The sequence below is a fragment of the Styela clava genome, chromosome 9 (genome assembly GCF_964204865.1).
Source record: "Styela clava chromosome 9, kaStyClav1.hap1.2, whole genome shotgun sequence".
Taxonomy (NCBI): Eukaryota; Metazoa; Chordata; class Ascidiacea; order Stolidobranchia; family Styelidae; genus Styela; species Styela clava.
In genome coordinates this window covers 3872337-3890949 of record NC_135258.1, presented here as the reverse complement: position 1 = coordinate 3890949, position 18613 = coordinate 3872337, and the positions used below count along the sequence as shown (strand labels likewise).

General features: G+C 37.9%; 1 protein-coding gene across 1 annotated transcript; it reads right to left on the bottom strand.

Moving 5' to 3' along the window:
* Positions 1–2335: 2335 nt before the first annotated feature.
* On the bottom strand, positions 2336–17254 carry LOC120339794 (UBX domain-containing protein 7-like). Its single transcript, XM_039407998.2, has 10 exons — positions 16942–17254; positions 16249–16350; positions 12434–12505; positions 11571–11681; positions 11101–11213; positions 10328–10474; positions 8939–9083; positions 7615–7688; positions 6302–7003; positions 2336–5615 (listed from the first exon to the last, which is right to left on the bottom strand). The coding sequence occupies exons 1-10, from the start codon at positions 16985–16987 to the stop codon at positions 5451–5453; spliced, it is 1677 nt and encodes a 558-aa protein (XP_039263932.2). The 5' UTR covers positions 16988–17254; the 3' UTR covers positions 2336–5450.
* Between the last annotated feature and the right edge of the window lie 1359 nt (positions 17255–18613).

The window sequence follows — 18613 nt, the reverse complement described above, 5'->3', positions numbered from 1 at the left end:
AGGTTTGGCCGTACAGTACTGAAAGTTGATATTTCTGGAAACGTGACATCATCTTATTTGGCTCTCATATGGCGATGTCTAGTAACGGTATGTTTTCTGCTATAAAATCTACATTCCATAAGTCACCCGATTTCAAGTTATTCTATGATTCTTCTCGTCTTATCACCGTTCTGGTGTACAGTAGTTTCGGATCTCTGAAATTCTCAATTTTTCAAGTTGAATATTAGAACCCTGTATCGCTTTTCGATAACCAGTTTTGGTTTTCCGCAGTTTCACTTTCCCAGTAAAACGGTGTGATTATCATTTTCTCGCAAGTTGATTTCTTTACTGGCAGGAAAAGTTAGACTCGAGGATTTACAAAAATTGGCTGACGGCTCTCGCCAAGATTTACGGACTTTTCGCCCCACGAATTTTAACAGTAATCTGTCGGCACTTGCACAGCCCGAAACCTTATTGTGACTCGAATCTCCTATAAATTCACAACACGTATTTGTACCAGCTGGGGTTGCGCAAAAATAACCTTTTCTTGCTCTATGCCTTTGTGGAAGTGGATCCGTATGCGTGTTACACCAGGATGCTGTGGCAAGGATAAAGATGACCATACTATTCGATTCAAAAGTCTTGCTGCACACTAACACAAATTTATTTGTATATTATATTTTTTTAAACAACTCCAAAGTCGATTAAAAATCAAACTAAACTTAAATTGTTCTAATGACATGAAGTCTGTGTACCCGTTATCAGCTCCCCCAATCTGGACCTTACGTTTAAAATTACAGTCCACTTTACCAGTCTGTTGTCAGTGTTGTTGTATCGTCATTTTTATGTTGGAAACTGCCATGCGTCAATCTACTTCATGAGTATTAAAGGGAATACATGTAACATTGCGTTCTGTTTCATTGAAGGTACTAGGTCCTAGTAACCAGGATGTTGTTTCGGAATAGGGGAATTCGATGAGACCTTTTACCCACATGGTTGACTACAGTAGGGTCACCATATTTGAAAAAGCAAAATTCCGGACAGTTCATGACTTTTTCATGACCTTGTAGTAAACAACATGCGCACGGTACGAAATAACAATGTTCTTTTTTAGCAGTGTGCACAGTACGATTGCAGATGCAGTAAAATTCCGGATTCCGGACATTTAAGGATTTTTTAAATTCTTCCCGGACGCAAAATTTAACCCTAAATTCCGGACATGTCCGGAAGGTATGGCAACCCTAGACTACAGCCATCCATTCGGTTATCAATTCACGTTGGGTATAACCACTGCAGAGATCTTATTTCAGGGAGAGGAAATGTGATAAGTCTTACATGATGCGGCCTCATAGTCAGGATAACATTGAGATGGGTCAAGACAAAATGGCGAATGTTGAATGAATTTGAAATAGATGGTGTTTATGTTGGTAGTTTGGCGCCAATTTTTTCCAAAGTATTTAAATCTCATTTTTCATTATTGGCCAACTTTCATAGTGTTTCAAAGCTAAATTTGTTCCTTTTTATTTTTTTTTGGCGTTGCGATATTGCATTTTTGTATATTGATGACGTATACGACGCTTAACCGTGTCGGCGGTGTGGCTCAACGGGCTAAGCGTTAGGAATACGCTCGCCACCGCACCTCTAATTTCTCTGTGTGGGTTCGCAGGTTCGAATCCCATGCAGGGATGGGTATGTGCAAGAGGATTGCTGGACTCCTCGCCGTCGTTGGGTGGTTCACGTAACCGCTGGTCGGTTACGGCTTCCTCCACCACCAAGTCCATGCTTCCGAAAACAAACAATACAGTAAAACTAATCCCATACCCGACTTGGAATGGTAACCGGACGAGAGGCCGTGGTTCGTCATATGGATAAGCCGTCTTATCGTCTTTCCTCTCCCCCGGGATAAATATGTAAATCCTGTCCTATCCTTTTGCCCGGATCAAAGTCAGATAAAAGCAGCCACTGAAATCAAACAATATCTTAAACAATCTCTCTACAGACTTACTTCACTGTCAAAGTTATCCGAGCTATATGAGCGCGCATTTTCATCTATCTTAGTTGGTTCATTCGGAGGAAGGATTCATTGATAGTAAGTAAGCCAGGAAACGTTGGGTTTTCAGTAAATCATTCAAGAATAGATCGAAATGGCTTTGAAAATAGGGTAAGAATTTTTGTTTCACTGCAAATGACACAAAATTGCATTTTAAAAAACAATATGGAGGGGTGAAGGCTACGCCTCTGGCTACCTCTATGTAAGCATGTATTTTATCGAGAGATTTCAACATGTGCTGTCGTCATAGTGAATCTTTCATTTTAACTGCTAGGAATCCGCACCTTTATCACATCATCACAGAAACACAATTTTAACAAATATTCAGTATAAATCATTTGCAATATATCATTGGAAATACAATTCCTCAGTCATATATCATCGCATATAAGCTGAGTGCAAAACTCAGAAAAAATATTTGCCAAACTGTTTGTCGGCTTTTAAGCCCAGTGCAAAACTCAAAAAAAAAGAAAATTGCCAAACTATTTGTTAACTTATACAAATAGACTATGTTCCCACATATAGGCTGAGTGCTAAGCCAAAAAAATTTGCCAAACTAAGGGGTCAGCTTGTACACACATAACTCTAGTTATCATCTTCATCTGCAACCATTTGGTATGTACAACGTGTTACGATTCGTAGGGTCGGCACCGTTAACCGCAACTTTAAAAAATTTTATGTATTAGGGTCGTTTTTGGGGGGTCGGCTTATATGTGGGAAAGTGACAAAACTTGGCCTAATATGACCAAACACTATGATATGATTTGATGAGCAAGTTCAATGATTTTTAAAGACTCGACCATAAAATTAACTACAAAATTCATAGGTTCTGTGCATTTGAGCCACAATGAGCTGAATTGAAACCATAGGGCCCGTAGATAAATAGGATTCAATGGTATGCTCTGGGCTTTGAAATATGGCACTCTAGGCGGGCATATTTCGGATAGGATTTACATATTTATCTAGAGCAGGGTGGTCCAAGATTGGCAGCTCCGCGGGCCACAAAATTACTTTTGCATTGTTCGCGGGCCACAATAGTGCCAAGAACTTCGCTAGTTGCCTCATCAAGCCATAACACTAGTCAATTCAGTGACATTAGTGATGCAACAATATGTCAAAAGATTTTTTGGTTAATTTCATGACGAAACAACAATGCGATTTTTTGATTCCTCACCGAATGCGACGCTGGCCATAAATAATGAAGTGGCGGGCCACATGTGACCCGCGAGGCCTGGGTTTGGACCCCCATGATCTAGAGGGAGAAGAAAGCTGATAGGATGGCTCAATCGTATGGCGAACCATGGCCTCTCATCCTGTTACCGGTACATGGTGGGTATGGGATTAGTTGGTCAGTTATTTGTTTTCAGATGCATGGACTTGATATGAAGTCTATTTTGGAAAAAGGACAGAGTAAGCATATGAACTGTTATGTTCTGGATAAGATATACATATAAAACTTCAGCCAAATAAGCTTATGAAGTCGGATTTCTGGTTTGGGATAAATATAATTTAAGTTATACAGTCCAGTTATCACTGATTTACGACACACCTGACAAGTTCAGAGAGAGAGAACTACTATATTGTTATGTCATAACATTTACATGTTTAATACACCAATTTAACATCTAATGTTAGATGTACTGTTGCTAAATTATTCAAAAATAAAATGCACACTTTCCAGTGATTGCTAATATTCATACGAGTTGATATTAACAAGCCTCGATATCAAGCATGGTCTGTCTAATTCGTACTGTCCCGTTTTTATGTTCATATGGTAAGCCTAATCATTTATCATTATTTTGCAAAATTTGCATTAAGAAGTAATGTAAAGGATTGCTCATCATTGTTCTAAATTGCTTGTCTGTAGAATTCCGACTTTGACTATTTGAAACATTACAGAAAAAAATTTGAGAAAGTCTGCGGAAAGATATTTGCAAATGCAGATGAACCCACAAACCCAGCATTTCTAAAACAGCGTTCCGCGAGCTTCTTCAAAGAACAGAACAGGAATCATATTGTGAATAAATTGGTCGCCATGGCGATCTCGGCCGTACTCCGGCGAATGTTGGTTGTAAATTTGTTTACCAATTGGCATCAAACAGGCCTTGCTATGTAAACAGGTGGACCAGGGCGGGTCCCGCAGCAAAAATTGATTAAACTCATCAATATAAAATCGTTTCGATTTTTGCTACAGTATTCCTACAGTTATTCCAGTCAGTGAATATGGATCTTCTCAGGGGCGTAACGAGAAACTTTCAAAAGGGGGAGGGGGATCTGAATTTGTAACGACCAAGTTAGACTGTAACAGCTAGCAGGTCTAGCTCATGGCTGAAAAACATCGGTTTTCGAGAGTCGTGTGTGTCTAAAACGTGTTTCAAACTACGAGAAATTGTATGTACCCTACAAAAATTTACTTTTTCACATTGCAAAATGGGCGAACAGGTTTTCAAGAGTATTGAGGATATAATCGGCGTTTAAAGGTACAAAAAATTACTATGTCTTGTTTTTTTGCATTAAAAAAAGCGAGGGAGTGGTCCGACTTTCAACCCATGGGTACGCCTCTGGGATTAACTAATACAGAGCTGTGCAACCTTTTTCGCAGGTGGGCCAAATATCAATAACAGGGTGAAACCGCGGGCCGCACCTACATTTCACACAGGCTTTCTATTAGTTGCAGGCACAAAATGGTGTCTTTTTGTTATTATGGAAGTGCTAGCAAATCGATATGACGCCCACTTTAGAAAAAAATATGTTACTGAAAAGTGCCATGACTTTTTTTTCAAATGTGGATAGTTATCTTGGTTGAGATGTTTTCAGTAAAATACGCCATGATTAGTTTCCAAATAATTTGCTGTCAAATCCTATTCTAGGTTAGATTTAGACAAAATCAATTGATGCGCTGAAACCAAAACTTATTTAGCTTTTGTATCTTTTAGCGTTTTTTTAAACTGCTCTCCAGTTGCCTCGGCGGGCGGCACAAATTTCCCTTGTGGGCCGCATTTGGCCCGCGGGCCGCACTTTGCACACCCCTGAACTAACACAAAGACAGGGTGAAGGGGAGCAGTAGTTACGTTTGGGTTAGGGTTGCCAACCATATAAATTTCGTTTTTTGAAATGCAGTTTATCTTAATCACAATCTTGATACGAATTTTGAAATATTTTGCAAAACGAAAAATTTTCGGGCGTAAAGTATTCAGGCAAGTACAAGCACTATGCATCATACTTAAAAATCATTTATTCAAAAATTTCAAAAGAGGGGGGGACTTCAACCCATGGCCACTGAGATAAATTAACATAAATGTGGAAGTAGCAATCATAATCCCAATCTCGGTAGCAACTCTAACCTGGTACACATACTATGTTCAGGTTGTGCTCCATCTTGGTACAAATACTATGGGAGCACCCCTTTTTGAAACAAGACTCAGCTATCAATCTCTTGTACAAAGACAGCCGCTCGCGGGAACAATCCGGCTTCTTTTAAAGAACACTCTTCCCCAGATGAAAAAATACTTTTGCGTGGAAAATGAGTCACAACGTCGTAATCTTCAGGTGGGTATCCTCGTGTTCGTAACTCTGATGATAAGTCCTGGAGAAATAAGGAATTGATATGAGATTTTTACTGTTTCTCATTAATTTAGGCGCTGGGTACGATGGCCCAGCATTTATCAACCAGGGAAAAATTTAGTCTCTTTCACGGGGGACATAGAGTAATATTACCATCAAAACTGTAAAAAATATTAGAATATTTGAGAAATGAATTTTTGGTTTTTCTCATAGTTTTTCCATTGCATAAGAATATTAATGAGCCAAAGATTTTTTCTGCAACAAATGAAAAAAGGTTGAGAACCACCGAGTATAAAGTATTTTCTAGTTTATGTAACTGTGTTATATAATATACCTAAATTTCATTACATAACATTATTTTATAATAAAGTCAAATATATCAGTTATGTGAAATTGTTACATAAATCCTATTTATGATGGCGTGGTGGCCGAGTGGTTAAATCGTGAGACTGAATTGTGATGGCATCGCAGATTACACATCTCGGATTCAAATCCCACACACCACACGCTTAGACAGGGCCTTGTTCAGAGTGAAAAATACCAATAAACATTGTATAAATAATCTTAAGTGCATTTTTAGAAGTTTTTTTTCAAGCAAAGCAAATTTTATGACAATTTCGAACAAAGCTCTGTACACCCTGCCACCAATACGCACCATACTACTGAAAATTCCTGACTACCCCCCCTTTCTCAGCTTAAAAAATTTACCTTGACAGTTAAATCAGACGCAAGTTTGATTTCCTCTCTCGAGCCATCAGGGAAGCGAACCATAATTCGACACATTTCATTAAGTTTGTCTTCGGAATTATTTGTTTTGTCTTCTTTCGATTGTGATTTCTCTGCTGCGTTATTAGTATTTTGGGGAACGTTTGAAGTATTTGATGTTTCGCAACCGTAAATATCATTTGTGAGTTTACTCAAGTCTTTCCCGTTTTCGATTGACCCAACCTTTAACCTTGAATTGACCTTTTTATATGTTTTTTGCTTCGAGATTTTTGACGTTTCAGTATTTGTTGATAAATCGTTCGAATTTTCACGATTTTTATAGTTTTTGGCCCCATTTTCTGAAAACTTTTTGCTTTCACTCGTAGTCTTTTCACCGTTTTTAATAGAAAAATATTCGTCATCAATTTCAGTGTCTTCAATTGAAATTTTGCCATTTTCGTTGCATTTTTTGGCTGTTTTAGACCCCTTTGTCGCCCCCTTGTGTATGTCAGAAATATCCTCATCGGAAGAAGCGTCAAATTCACTGACATTGTCGCTACTCTCGTTCGAAATTAGGAAATCGTCATTATTGTCAATGTCGGAGTCTGATTGGGTGGTGGCAGGAGCTTTATTTTCTGCCAAAGATGCTGCAATTGCTGCAGCCAATTGCTTGTCTTCTGTATCATCAACGACGGAATGATCGCGCTGTGAAAATAGGAAAAAAAATGTTAAATGAAGTATCTATTACTGACAATTCAAACCGTTAACTGGTCAACTATTGCCAGACCCAGTATTTCCGCCTCATGTAAAATAGGCACTCAGATCAGGGTCGAACCCCCCTTTAAAAATGTAAAAATAAATTGTATTTTTCTTAGATTGAAACACTTTTTCGACCCTCTAAACTCCTGAAAAATATTTTAGGGAAGCTGTATGATCGAACTGAAATAATTCTGTTTCGCAAATCAAGTTATTGGTGAATACCTGCTTAGAGCTTTACGGAGAGCTCAGGTAAAACAACAATCAAATCAAAAACTTATCTATGCATCAGTATACAATCCTAATCACAATCATGGTAACATTCTTCCAAGCTTTTGCACAAAGACAGGTTCTCGGGGGTAAAACTTTTACAGGTACCATGCATGCATCATACATAAAAATTTTCTTTTTTTAACATTTCAAAAAGGGGCTTCAACCCTCTGGGATTAATTAACACGAAGGTGAAATGAGCCCAATCTCAATAAGATTTTTGCAATATTTCACACAAAAATAGCAACAATCAAATAAAAACTTATCTATGCATCAGTATACAGTCATACCTTAACTTTTTTATTTGGAGGTCCGCTGTCCACTTCATCAGCAATGGAGCCATGATCAGCAAGGAACTCTTCAACTATAATTAAAAACAAAATTGGTTTAAAACAGGGCTACACAAACTGAGCCATTGGTCGTCTTAGTGGGAAGAAAAATGATTTTCTGAGGGACCATTGGCAAAGGCTTTCTGCAATAATATATTATAGTAAATTGACTTTGATTTGACTATAATGCATTTATTCTTTCAGTAATCCGTATTTTTTTTTTAAAATGCACTCATGACATAAGATTTACAATAAATTGGGTGCTCCCGAAGTATTCGTACCAAGATGGTGCACAATCTGAATAGAGTATGTGTACCAGGTTAGGGTTTTTCAGGTTGTGCGTCATCTTGGTATGAATACTTCCGGAGCGCCATAAATTGTATATGACGAAATACATTTGAGGGGGAAGCCGTGGAATACAATGTACTGTACTGATGGAGATGGGTTGAATTTTTTTTAAAGCAGCAGACCACGTCTCCAAGAGTATTGAAGACTATTCGTAACGGAGATATTGATCAGGAAATTTTAAGAAACATTACCCCAAGCCAGTGGTTCTCAAACTGGGGGTAATTTGACAATTTGGGGGGGGGAGGATAATCCAGAGCAATTTTTATGCAATCCCTATACTTTTGACTAATCTGTGGAGAAGCAAATTTTCAAATCTAGTCAGTGATATAATCACACACTTCAGAGAGGCATATTAACAATATTACCCTCACAGATTGTAGGCTAAAATGCTGAGTTACCGCAAATTTATTAGGCCATTTCTGGTCAGCCAAAAATTGATAACATTATGACCACTTTAATTGTATGAATAGGGAGCTTTTGGTAATTCAATTTAGTAACAATATTAAAACGTTTGGGATCAAACGCCCTAGGACAGGGGTTCCAAACTTCATTTGCCACGGGCCAAAATTTGAACCGGAGGCATGTTCGCGGGCCGGAAGAATGTAGCGCCTGAAAGTGCGTGACATGTCTAAGCTCTTGTGGTTCATAACTAAATTACTGCCCTATGTAATCATCATACCAGTACAAATAACTGAGATAACGCTTTAATTAAATTGTTACGATAAACACGTGCTTAAGCTGTGATAACGGCGTAACACTTGGCGCTATCTAGAATGCAAAAAGGTGAAACAAAATCTGTTGCACACTATTTCACTCAAGCTTGGCGGGCCATTTTAAATTGTTACGCGGGCCGGATTTGGCCCGCGGGCCGCGGTTTGGGAACCCCTGCCCTAGGCAACACACACACATAACGTTATTCTATATGATAGTAACATACCTTTGCCTTCTATGTTGTTGCTGTCAATATCATTCCATACCGCAAGCTGTTCCCCCGTTCTCGGGTCCAAAATAGACACATGTGGCCACCTAGTGACAGGGTAAAACGTAGTAAACCTCTCGCCTTCTGTGCTGTCACTATAAACCTTGAAAACAACAGAAAGTTGAATGGAATGAACTGTATTATAATGTATGGCAAAAGAATCGCGATCACAGTTATGAAGTCAACTTCAGTCTACAGCAATCTTGCCAGAGAAATACTGTTATCTGTGATATTACCAATACAATTGGCAATAGGTATCAGGAGCTAAGAAAAAACAGCCTCAGACTTTTGAACATGATTGTATAGAGCAAATCAGCTGGAACAATCATTACTGCATGGCAAAAGGATCACAGTCACAGTTATGAAATCAACTCCAGTTCACCCCACCCTTGCCTAAGAAGCATCGTTATCCGCAATATTACCAATACAATTGGCAGTAGGTATGAGGAGCTAATAAAAACAGCCATAGACTTTTGAACATCGTAATTGTATAGAAGAGGTGGAAACAGCTGAAACAATCATTAATAAAATATCTTTTCTTCTTGCCTTGCTATGTGAAAGCCTTGCATTATTAGTAATATCACCCGGATTATCTGAAATTGGTATCAGGGAGTTATTATAAAATCACCCCGAAAACTCGCTAGACTCTTTTTCGAAGCAAAAGCGGAAAACGGTTCAAAAATCACTCATAAAAGTCTGTGACATTACCCTTATCATGTCACAATAGTAGAGGCCACTATTATTAGCGACCTTAGTAAATATAGTTGACAATAGCTCAATAGATATAGGACAGTGGTTCTAAACTTCTTGAGCCGTCCTAACGAATGTTTTCATTTTCAATTAGCTTCAGGTGCCCTAAAAAAATTGGGTGCTCCCGAAGTATGCGAACCAAGATGGCGGACATCGGAACGTAACATGGGTGACAGGTTAGGGTTAGGCGATAGTTTTTTTCCAATTTTCCTTATTTTAGTCCTATTATCAGTTCGAAGACTAGCCAAGAGCTTCCCGTAGTATTTATACCTAAAATTATGGCCTAACCCTAACCTAGTACACATATTACATTCCGATGTCCGCCATCTTGGTTCGCATACTTCGGGAGCCCCAAAAATTGTCTATGCACCCTTGTGGGGCACGCCTCACCATTTGAGAACTACTGGATGTAGGACGCTATCAATAATACTCCAAGACTTCTAACTCTAAGCATTGCAATTCTTTAAGCGTAAAGTACAAGGTACTTCCTCACCTGCCAAACTAAATCTAATAAAAAATACCGCACGAGACTCACAAGCATCATAATTTTTTGGAACGTGGAGCAAAAAAAATCACCAGTGAGCATCCCGCTCTTACCTGCCAAAATATAAAATGTTTCTTTATCAAAGTCTGAACATTCGTTCTGCTCCAAACATCCCTGTTGAGAACCTGGCAAGCGAATTCTTGATTATTTTGAACGTTGACCATCAACCATTTATGTAGGTGACTTCCTGCTTCCCGTGCCTGGAATAAAGTTCAAAGGTCAATATGAAATAAAACTTTGGCGCTCCAGAAGTGTGTGTACCAATATGGAGGTAACCAATTTTGTTCGCCTACTTTACATCGAGTTGTGTAAAGGGAACTCACAGAAACTTATGAGCCGGGGTATATTCACTTGGCTAACACAGACAGACCCCGAACTCGTAAAAGAACTAAAATAAGGAAAATCAGAATAAAATTATGGCCTAACCTGGTAAACACACTACGGGAGTACCAAAATTTTTACTAGACTTGACATAGGATTCGAGCTTGCTTGGAATTTTCTGAGACTCAGACTGGGAAAATGAACCTGTGACTGCGAATGGATAGATCGCTCAACTTTCTAAAATCTAGGCAGATATTTACCTATGACCCAAAACAGTCATATTCTTCAATACCCCAGAGTCAAAGTCCTAATTTTAATTTCACAGAGATGAAATTTTAGAATAATTGCTTGTATGAGGCCTTATTTAGAATAATAAAGTAATTACCCAGTAATCAGCTCAAAATAATATAAGTTGCTAACTAGAATAAATGCTCACACAAAGCCAAGTTTGAAGATATAATTTAAAATACCAATCCAGCATTCATTCAAAATGAAAAAGGCTCACAGTTTCTAATGTTCCTTTGTGCATTAATTCCAGTGGAGGGCGGAAGAGATCTTCGAGTCGCTTCAAACGTCGATTTGTGGTTGGATCGGATGAAAATAATGCTTCTTGCTGTGCTGGAATGTAAAATTAGAATTCATTATAAAACTATTATCACTAAAATTCTTTGGAATTTACGAAATTGGAAATTGGAATTTTACGAAGAATTCATATTTATAATAATCATTTGATTTAGAAATCATTCGATTTAGAAATCCTAAGATTTCAGCAGAAGTGTCAGTCAGATTTGACACAAGATATAACAAAATCTCTTATTTGCAAAACTAAAATAAAAAAATATCTAAATATCTCTGAATCAATGAAACAGTCTAATTCCTAGCAATTCTGAATAAAATAATAATAAAATACATGTACAGAAATCAACACCTCAAATAAATAGATGCATCTAAAAAAAAATATGAATGCCAACTCACATATTTCTGCTTTAAAATCCCTGAATCCATCAAACACCGATCTCGGACGACGCCTAGAAAAACATCTTTCTCTTGAGGTAGTTATGTAGTGTGGATCATCCACAAGTACGCCTGAAAAAAAGTTATTTTATTACCAGAGATAACCAGGGCTGCAGAATCAAGAGTTTAATAATGATTGACTGATATTAGAGAAGAGTTTTCAAATTTCCCTGGTCCGAGGGTCAGTCCTAAATTAGCAATTTAAATTTCTTTTAGGCCGGAATGAAGCCAAATAAATTTTGTTCTATAAACTTTTTTTAGGTTTCATTTTATTCAACATTTTTATATGTCTTCCTCTCCAAACAAAACCATATAAAAGATATATAGCTCGATGACGAGGTAAAATAATTAGGAAAAACTGGAATTTTCAAGTGCACAGTGAATACAATTTTTTTTTTTGAGTCAGTGTTCTTCATGAGAGCGAGATCTACCTCCAGTACTTAATAAATATAAATAAAAAACGACCTTGTAAAGATTAGATATTTAAGCAACCAAAACGAGCCAATTGACCAATTTTGTGCCACCTTGGAAATGTGGAAATAAGGAGTTGGTATAATTTGGATAAATCAGGATATTTCTGGCATGCAATCATCATTTCTCAATTAAGCTTCAGCTTCTAAAAGCGCCCCCAGCAAATTTTGACAAGACCTTATTAATTTTTTTAATTTAGATACTTTAGCAATCAAAATGGACTCAGTACTTCTTAGAGGAGATATTTAACATCAAATACATCAGAAGTAGCAAATGATCATCATCGTCCAAATGGTAAACTTAACCATTTTCTATATCTATATCTCAACTAAACTACCATTTGTGGTAATAACCTGAAGTTTGTGGAATTGGTGCTCTGATTTCTTCTTCTACTGGAATGGCTGGAGCTGACGTATCTGTATTCTCTGAGAAAGAGAAAAAAAAGTAAAATTGCTAAGTTGAATAAGAATTGATTTCGCCCTTTTAGGGAGAAGAGCTATATCATAATGCTCATAATGGCAGATTGTTGACCGAAAGCAGTGGCGTATCTAGGGTGTGGCAGGCATGCCCCGTGCCATAGGCCCGTAGGCCCATAGGGGTTCTCAAACTCTTGGTGTTGCGGAGCCCGTGAAGAGCTTGACTATTATTCACGGAGCCCTAAAATAAATTTTAAAATTGTTACTTGCCGATTAATATTCATGAGTAAGTTGAAAGTACTTTACAAACATATCAATAAATTAGGGGTAAGTTGAAAGTACAAACATATCAATAAATTAGGGGTCGAATCTTTTTCCTTTTGGTATTTTTGTAAGACTTAAAAGGTCGCTGCGCGACTGCATTTTGTTACAATCGCCGACTGTTTTCGTCAGCGTGAAACGTCAAACCTTAAACATCTTTACGTCGGTGTTTATTCTCCCTAAATCAAAAATTTCCTTCGGCATATACATGTATTGTTCTACAATGACGACAATAATTGCTTTTTTGTTCTCGTGGGGAATTATGAGTTCAATGTAAAAAACAAATTAATTAAAATATAATCATCTGCGACGAGATGCTAGAAATAATTAATAAAGAATCGGTGGTGAATCCGCAACTCAAATTTCTTGATTGAAAAGCGGCATTATGAAATATTAAAACTAAAACTCAAAACGGAAGATAACACTATAAGTTTTGTTACAGCAGACTCACGACAGATTTAAAACGCTTTTTTAGACATTGTAAATGGCAATATTTGGTGTTATGTTAGGTTTTTTTTTTGGTTATTCATCGTGGTAACTGAAATCGATACACAGTCACAATTGTGCGCGCGAAGTACCTTTTATCCATTCTGAAACTACCAACGGAGCCGCATGCAATAACACAAATTACAATCGTTCGTATTTTGCCCCGACCTTGTGATTTTTTAAACGGTGATATCTTGCAAAGAACCTGAGTGGTAGACCTGCGAGAGGGTGATATCAGTGTTGCAAGAAGGGCTCAAATTTGTCGAATTCGCTAAATCGCTATAATCTACCACACTGCCACGCAATCGGTAGTCATAATTACGATTATGATTTGATCGGGACAGGCACAAATATCTTATCAAACTTCTGGCACCGGTAGTAGCTAGTAGGTATATATATTCTTTTGTGGGCAATATGACTTTGTTTCTAATATCTCATTATAACAGCGTTGTTCAGGATATACCGTAGTCCACAAGAACTTCGTTCACTTAACTTTGTTTCATTGTTTCTCATTTCATATCCGCGGATTGCCATGGTAATTTGAGAAGTAATGATATTTATGGTGAGTCGACACAACCACAGGTTACATTGAACACAATTAACCCAATAAACAAGTCATTTTAAGTATGCCCGCATCGGTCATGTATTGCACAATTGTATATTGTATATTCACCGCTGATTCTTCATTAATTATTTTTAGCACTTCGTCGATGATTATATTTTTAATTAACATGTTTTTTACATTAAACTCATAATTCCCCACCAGAACATTGAGTTTTAACGTCGACCTCAGGATTTTTGTAACTGCGATATCTTGCTTAAAAATAATCTCGAGTGCGAAGGAACAAATCAAGTTTGAAAAATCCCAAGATTGCAAAAATACGATTCCAATTCATTTATAGTTTATCACGTATTTTATGTTATTTTAGAATAGTAATTTTTTATTTAAGTAATCCTCATAGTAATCTTGAATCAAACATGAGTAACGATGAACACAATTAAATTATTATGACAGGACATTTTAAATGCTCGCATCAGTCATGGATTGAATATTTCACGCAACAGAAATCTCGTTATCCACTGAAAAAGTTTTTTTCTTAAGCGCGAAGAATGTTGCGCGAACAATTCCGATTCCAACTTTGATCCCCCCTCCCTCTTAAGAATCCTGGCTGCGCACGTGCTTATAAATATTGTCATTTTTGAATTCCGCCTCTTTGCCATATTTCGAGGCTATACTGTTGTCAAATTTTATCAAAGCTGTTATTGCTTCTTTGAAAAGTCACAAAATTAGCCAAGTCAGTCCTTTGAAAAGTAATCAAATAGCTCGCGGAGCCCCTAGGCTTCTCTCTCGGAGCCCTGGGGCTCCGTACGGAGCACTTTGAGAACCTATGCCATAGGCGATGCTTAGACAGGGGCGCAAAAACAGCGAAAAGTTCTGATCGTATAGGTTTCAATAAATTATTTCAAATTGGAGACAACTAAATCTCGCATTTATACTTGAATAATAACGCACAGGTATAGCATTTCAATAACAGTCATTATAAATCGTTAACCAACTATCAAGGGGGCGCATTTTTCAACTTTGCCATGGGCGCAATTTTACGTAGATACGCCACTGACCGAATGGGCATCGTTTGGGTATGGCACTCGATATGTACGATACCGTCATGCTCAACATGACACTCCTTCAGGGATTTCCAACCAGCGGCCCGGGGCCCTCAAGAGGGCCATAGAGCAGTTGAAGGAGGCCACAATGCTAGGTTCATAACTTATTTTACCATTCACTTTACAACAGGGGTCTCAGACTCAATTTACTTGAGGGCCGCCGAGACGGAGCCTCAGTGAGTCCGGGGCCGCATCAGTTTTTTCACAATAAAAGCATTAAACTTAAAAAGTTAAATCTTTTCCTCTGTTTTTCTATACGCAAACATGTCAAAAACATAAATGTAAGTAATTCCGCGATGGACCTTTCCCCAAGCATCTACTTCCTTGTTTATTCCGTAACATTGGCTAATCAGCAAGACGCAAAAGCGACGTAACAATAAACAATAGACGCTCAGACACTTTCAGGCATGTTTGAAACATTACCTCGTTTTTGCATGCTATTTGTTAGTTTTGGCTTGTGTTTCAGAAATTCAAGTATGAATCAAAGAACTCAATGATCATTCTGATTGCTTGGGCGTCGTAGCTTAATTGCCGTAATCAAAAATAGGTCTAGAAATAACTGTGATAGACTAGGCTAAACTTCTCTACCGGTACTGTTAAAAAACAAGTTGTTGAATGTTTTGAATCAAAATGATGACGTGAAACATACCCCAGTTTATAGGCTTCAACTCGCAAAGCCACCTCTAAAATAAGCACCAAGAATTAGCAATGGTAAAGTATAAGAAAAATCTTCTTTGGGGTCAAAGGTCCATCGAATACCCTAGTGTACTAGTAGATTACCGTGCCGCATATTCCTTTCGGGGGATAGATTATAAAATATTTTGTTTTGCTCTACTTGTCTTGATCATATATTAAATGCATCAATCATTCTAACTGAGGTGAGTGACTTACGGGCCGCACTAACATCAAACTTTCATACCAAGGCGGGGGCCGCAAATTATCGTCCTGCGGGCCGCAATTGGCCCACGGGCCGCGAGTTTGAGACCCCTGCTTTACAATAAAACCACCCGTTCTTCCTAGTTTCATTGCTTGATAAAGTTATTTCACAGGATGTACTCACTTTGTTGAATTGTTTGAGCATAAGTAGATTTGGAATCTACCAATCAAAATATTGCTAAAAATACCATTGGAATAATAAATAAGGGGGCCATGAGTGCTGAAAGCCTCTAGAAGAGAGTCACGAGCCATAAAAGATTGGGAACCACGCTACTAAATATTAAACTCATAGACAAGAAAGTGTTTGTGCTGCATCAAACAATATAGAAATCGACAAATTTTACCTGTTGTGCCTGGAGTCTTATCATCCAAGAACATGGCGACTGCAGTTTCAAGATTGTCCGAGCAAGCATCGAGAAAATGTTTCGCTGTTCCTTTGTCTGTGCCTGTAAAAAAAGAAAATTTTGAGCGCTAATAGTTAGTACAGACAGTGAAGCTAACCATGTTAGCATGGCCCATATCCACCAGTTGACCCAAGCAGTAGAACGCCACCAGGCATCAAATCGTACCAAGCTTGTCTCGGTAATAATTTAAATCAATCGCAAAGTGCGCTGGCCGTCACATGACCAAATTGCGATTTTTGTTGAAAACTACTACTGTAAAATTTTAATTCCTTCTGTAAATTTTATTATTTTTTTTCTCCGAGAAATCCATTCTGTCAATGGCAGGATGGCGACGTTTTTAGATTGCACCTCCTTTCAGTTTATTGCGCAATGCCGACTTGTCGTTTTTAGTCGATATACTGATATAATGGCTCGTTAAATAGGTAGAGGTTCGCACTCACTGTCATAATTGATATATTTTAATGTGGGGGCTATTCTTGAAATCAGAGCACATAGTTAGTGCTGCAGTATGTTCGCCTGTCTTCTTCCATTCTTCTTACAGTGTTATCGGCTATTCCCATCAAAATAAATACGATAACGTTATGTAAAAATGTGCCTAGTCGGCCCAAAGAAGAATACCAAATACAACCGTACCTGTAATGCTCACAAATTCTTTGATTAATTTTTCTCTAGATCCCATATTGCAGTATTGCAAGATTGAGAAGAGACAGCTGTTTTTTAAATCGAAACCGTTGCTTCAATATGTAGCCTAAGTATTCAGTAAATTTCCACTTTCTGTGCTCTTGAAAATCGTTCATATATTTTATTATTCAATGTCTCTCTTCCGTGACTTATGTTACATAACTCTTTATATAACGCTCAGAAAAAACGAAGAAAACCCGCAAAAAATTACAAAACTACGGAGGGATTTTCTCCAAATTATGTAAGGTGGTTCCAGTCTAATAAGCCGGTAATCAAAACATCCGTTAGGTGTCGGTAGAGTTTTCATTTCTACAATCAAAGTCGACACCTTTCCTCGAGCATCGACTTCCTTGTTTACTTCGTGACATTGGCCAATCAGTAAAATGCAAAAAGTGAAGTAACAATGCCTTCTTTTCGCATCCACTCAGACACTTTTTTCACTCAGACAGATTTTCAAGCGAGGTTGTGAACATTACATCGTTTTCGCTTTTTTGAACTTTATTCATTAGTTTTTAGTTGTGTTTTGGAAACTTAAATATAAATCAGATAATTCAATGATCACTCTGTCTTTCTAGGAGTTTTAATTTAATTGCTGTAAGAAAAATTAGTGTAGATATAGCTGTGATAGATTAGCCTGAAATTCTTTACCGGTACCTTTAAAAAACAGATTGTTGTATGCAATAAATCACAATGATGGTTTGAAACATATACCCCATTTTACAGACGCCAACTTGCAAAAGCACTCTTAAAATAGCCCCGATAATTTTGTAATGGTAAAGTATGGGAAGAATTTTCCAGGGGTTAAAGGTCGGGGAAAGGACCATTGCATTAAAATCAAGAAATAAATTAATTCTAATTGATTCATCATTGTTTTTTCGGACACTATGCAAGACTGATAAAATCACAGATGCTCTGGCCCATACATGACGAAAATAAATATCGGAATCCATACGACACGACGCCTAGCGCATCGTGCTGAGTGTTAAGAACGCGCTCGCAAACAACCATGGAACGACTCTTTTTCTAACCGCCCTATGATGATGAGAAAATGGAACAACACTTTCACTAACCACCCTATGATGATGATGAGGAGTCCAACTATCCTCTCACGCATAATTGGTCCTCACAGGATTCAAACACACGCCGGGTAATTAAAGGCGCGATGATATCTTCTCATCTCTCTCTTGGCCCGATGCGCCAATCACTGAGCTTATAATCCGGAATAAATCACCAGTCTTTTCAATATATCCTACTTTCTACATTCATGAAATAATCACTCATAACAAATTATCAGATCACCCAGACAGGTATGCAAGATTACAGACATTTGCCGTTTTCGGGTCAGGAAATCATCCATACAATTTGGAAGCTATAAGAGCACCATGTTAATAACCGTATAGATGGGTCTTCCCCCTAACTAACTATTGGCAACCATAATAAGAATCTACCAAGTACTAAAATCCGTTCGCTGAAATTTTGGCGCTCCCGAAGTATGTGCACCAAGATGGCGCACAACCTGAACTCTAACCCAATACACATACTATGTTCAGGCTGTGCGCCATCTTGGTGCACATACTTCGGGAGCTCCGAAATTTTATCCTCTGAGCTGGATCTAAATACCTTC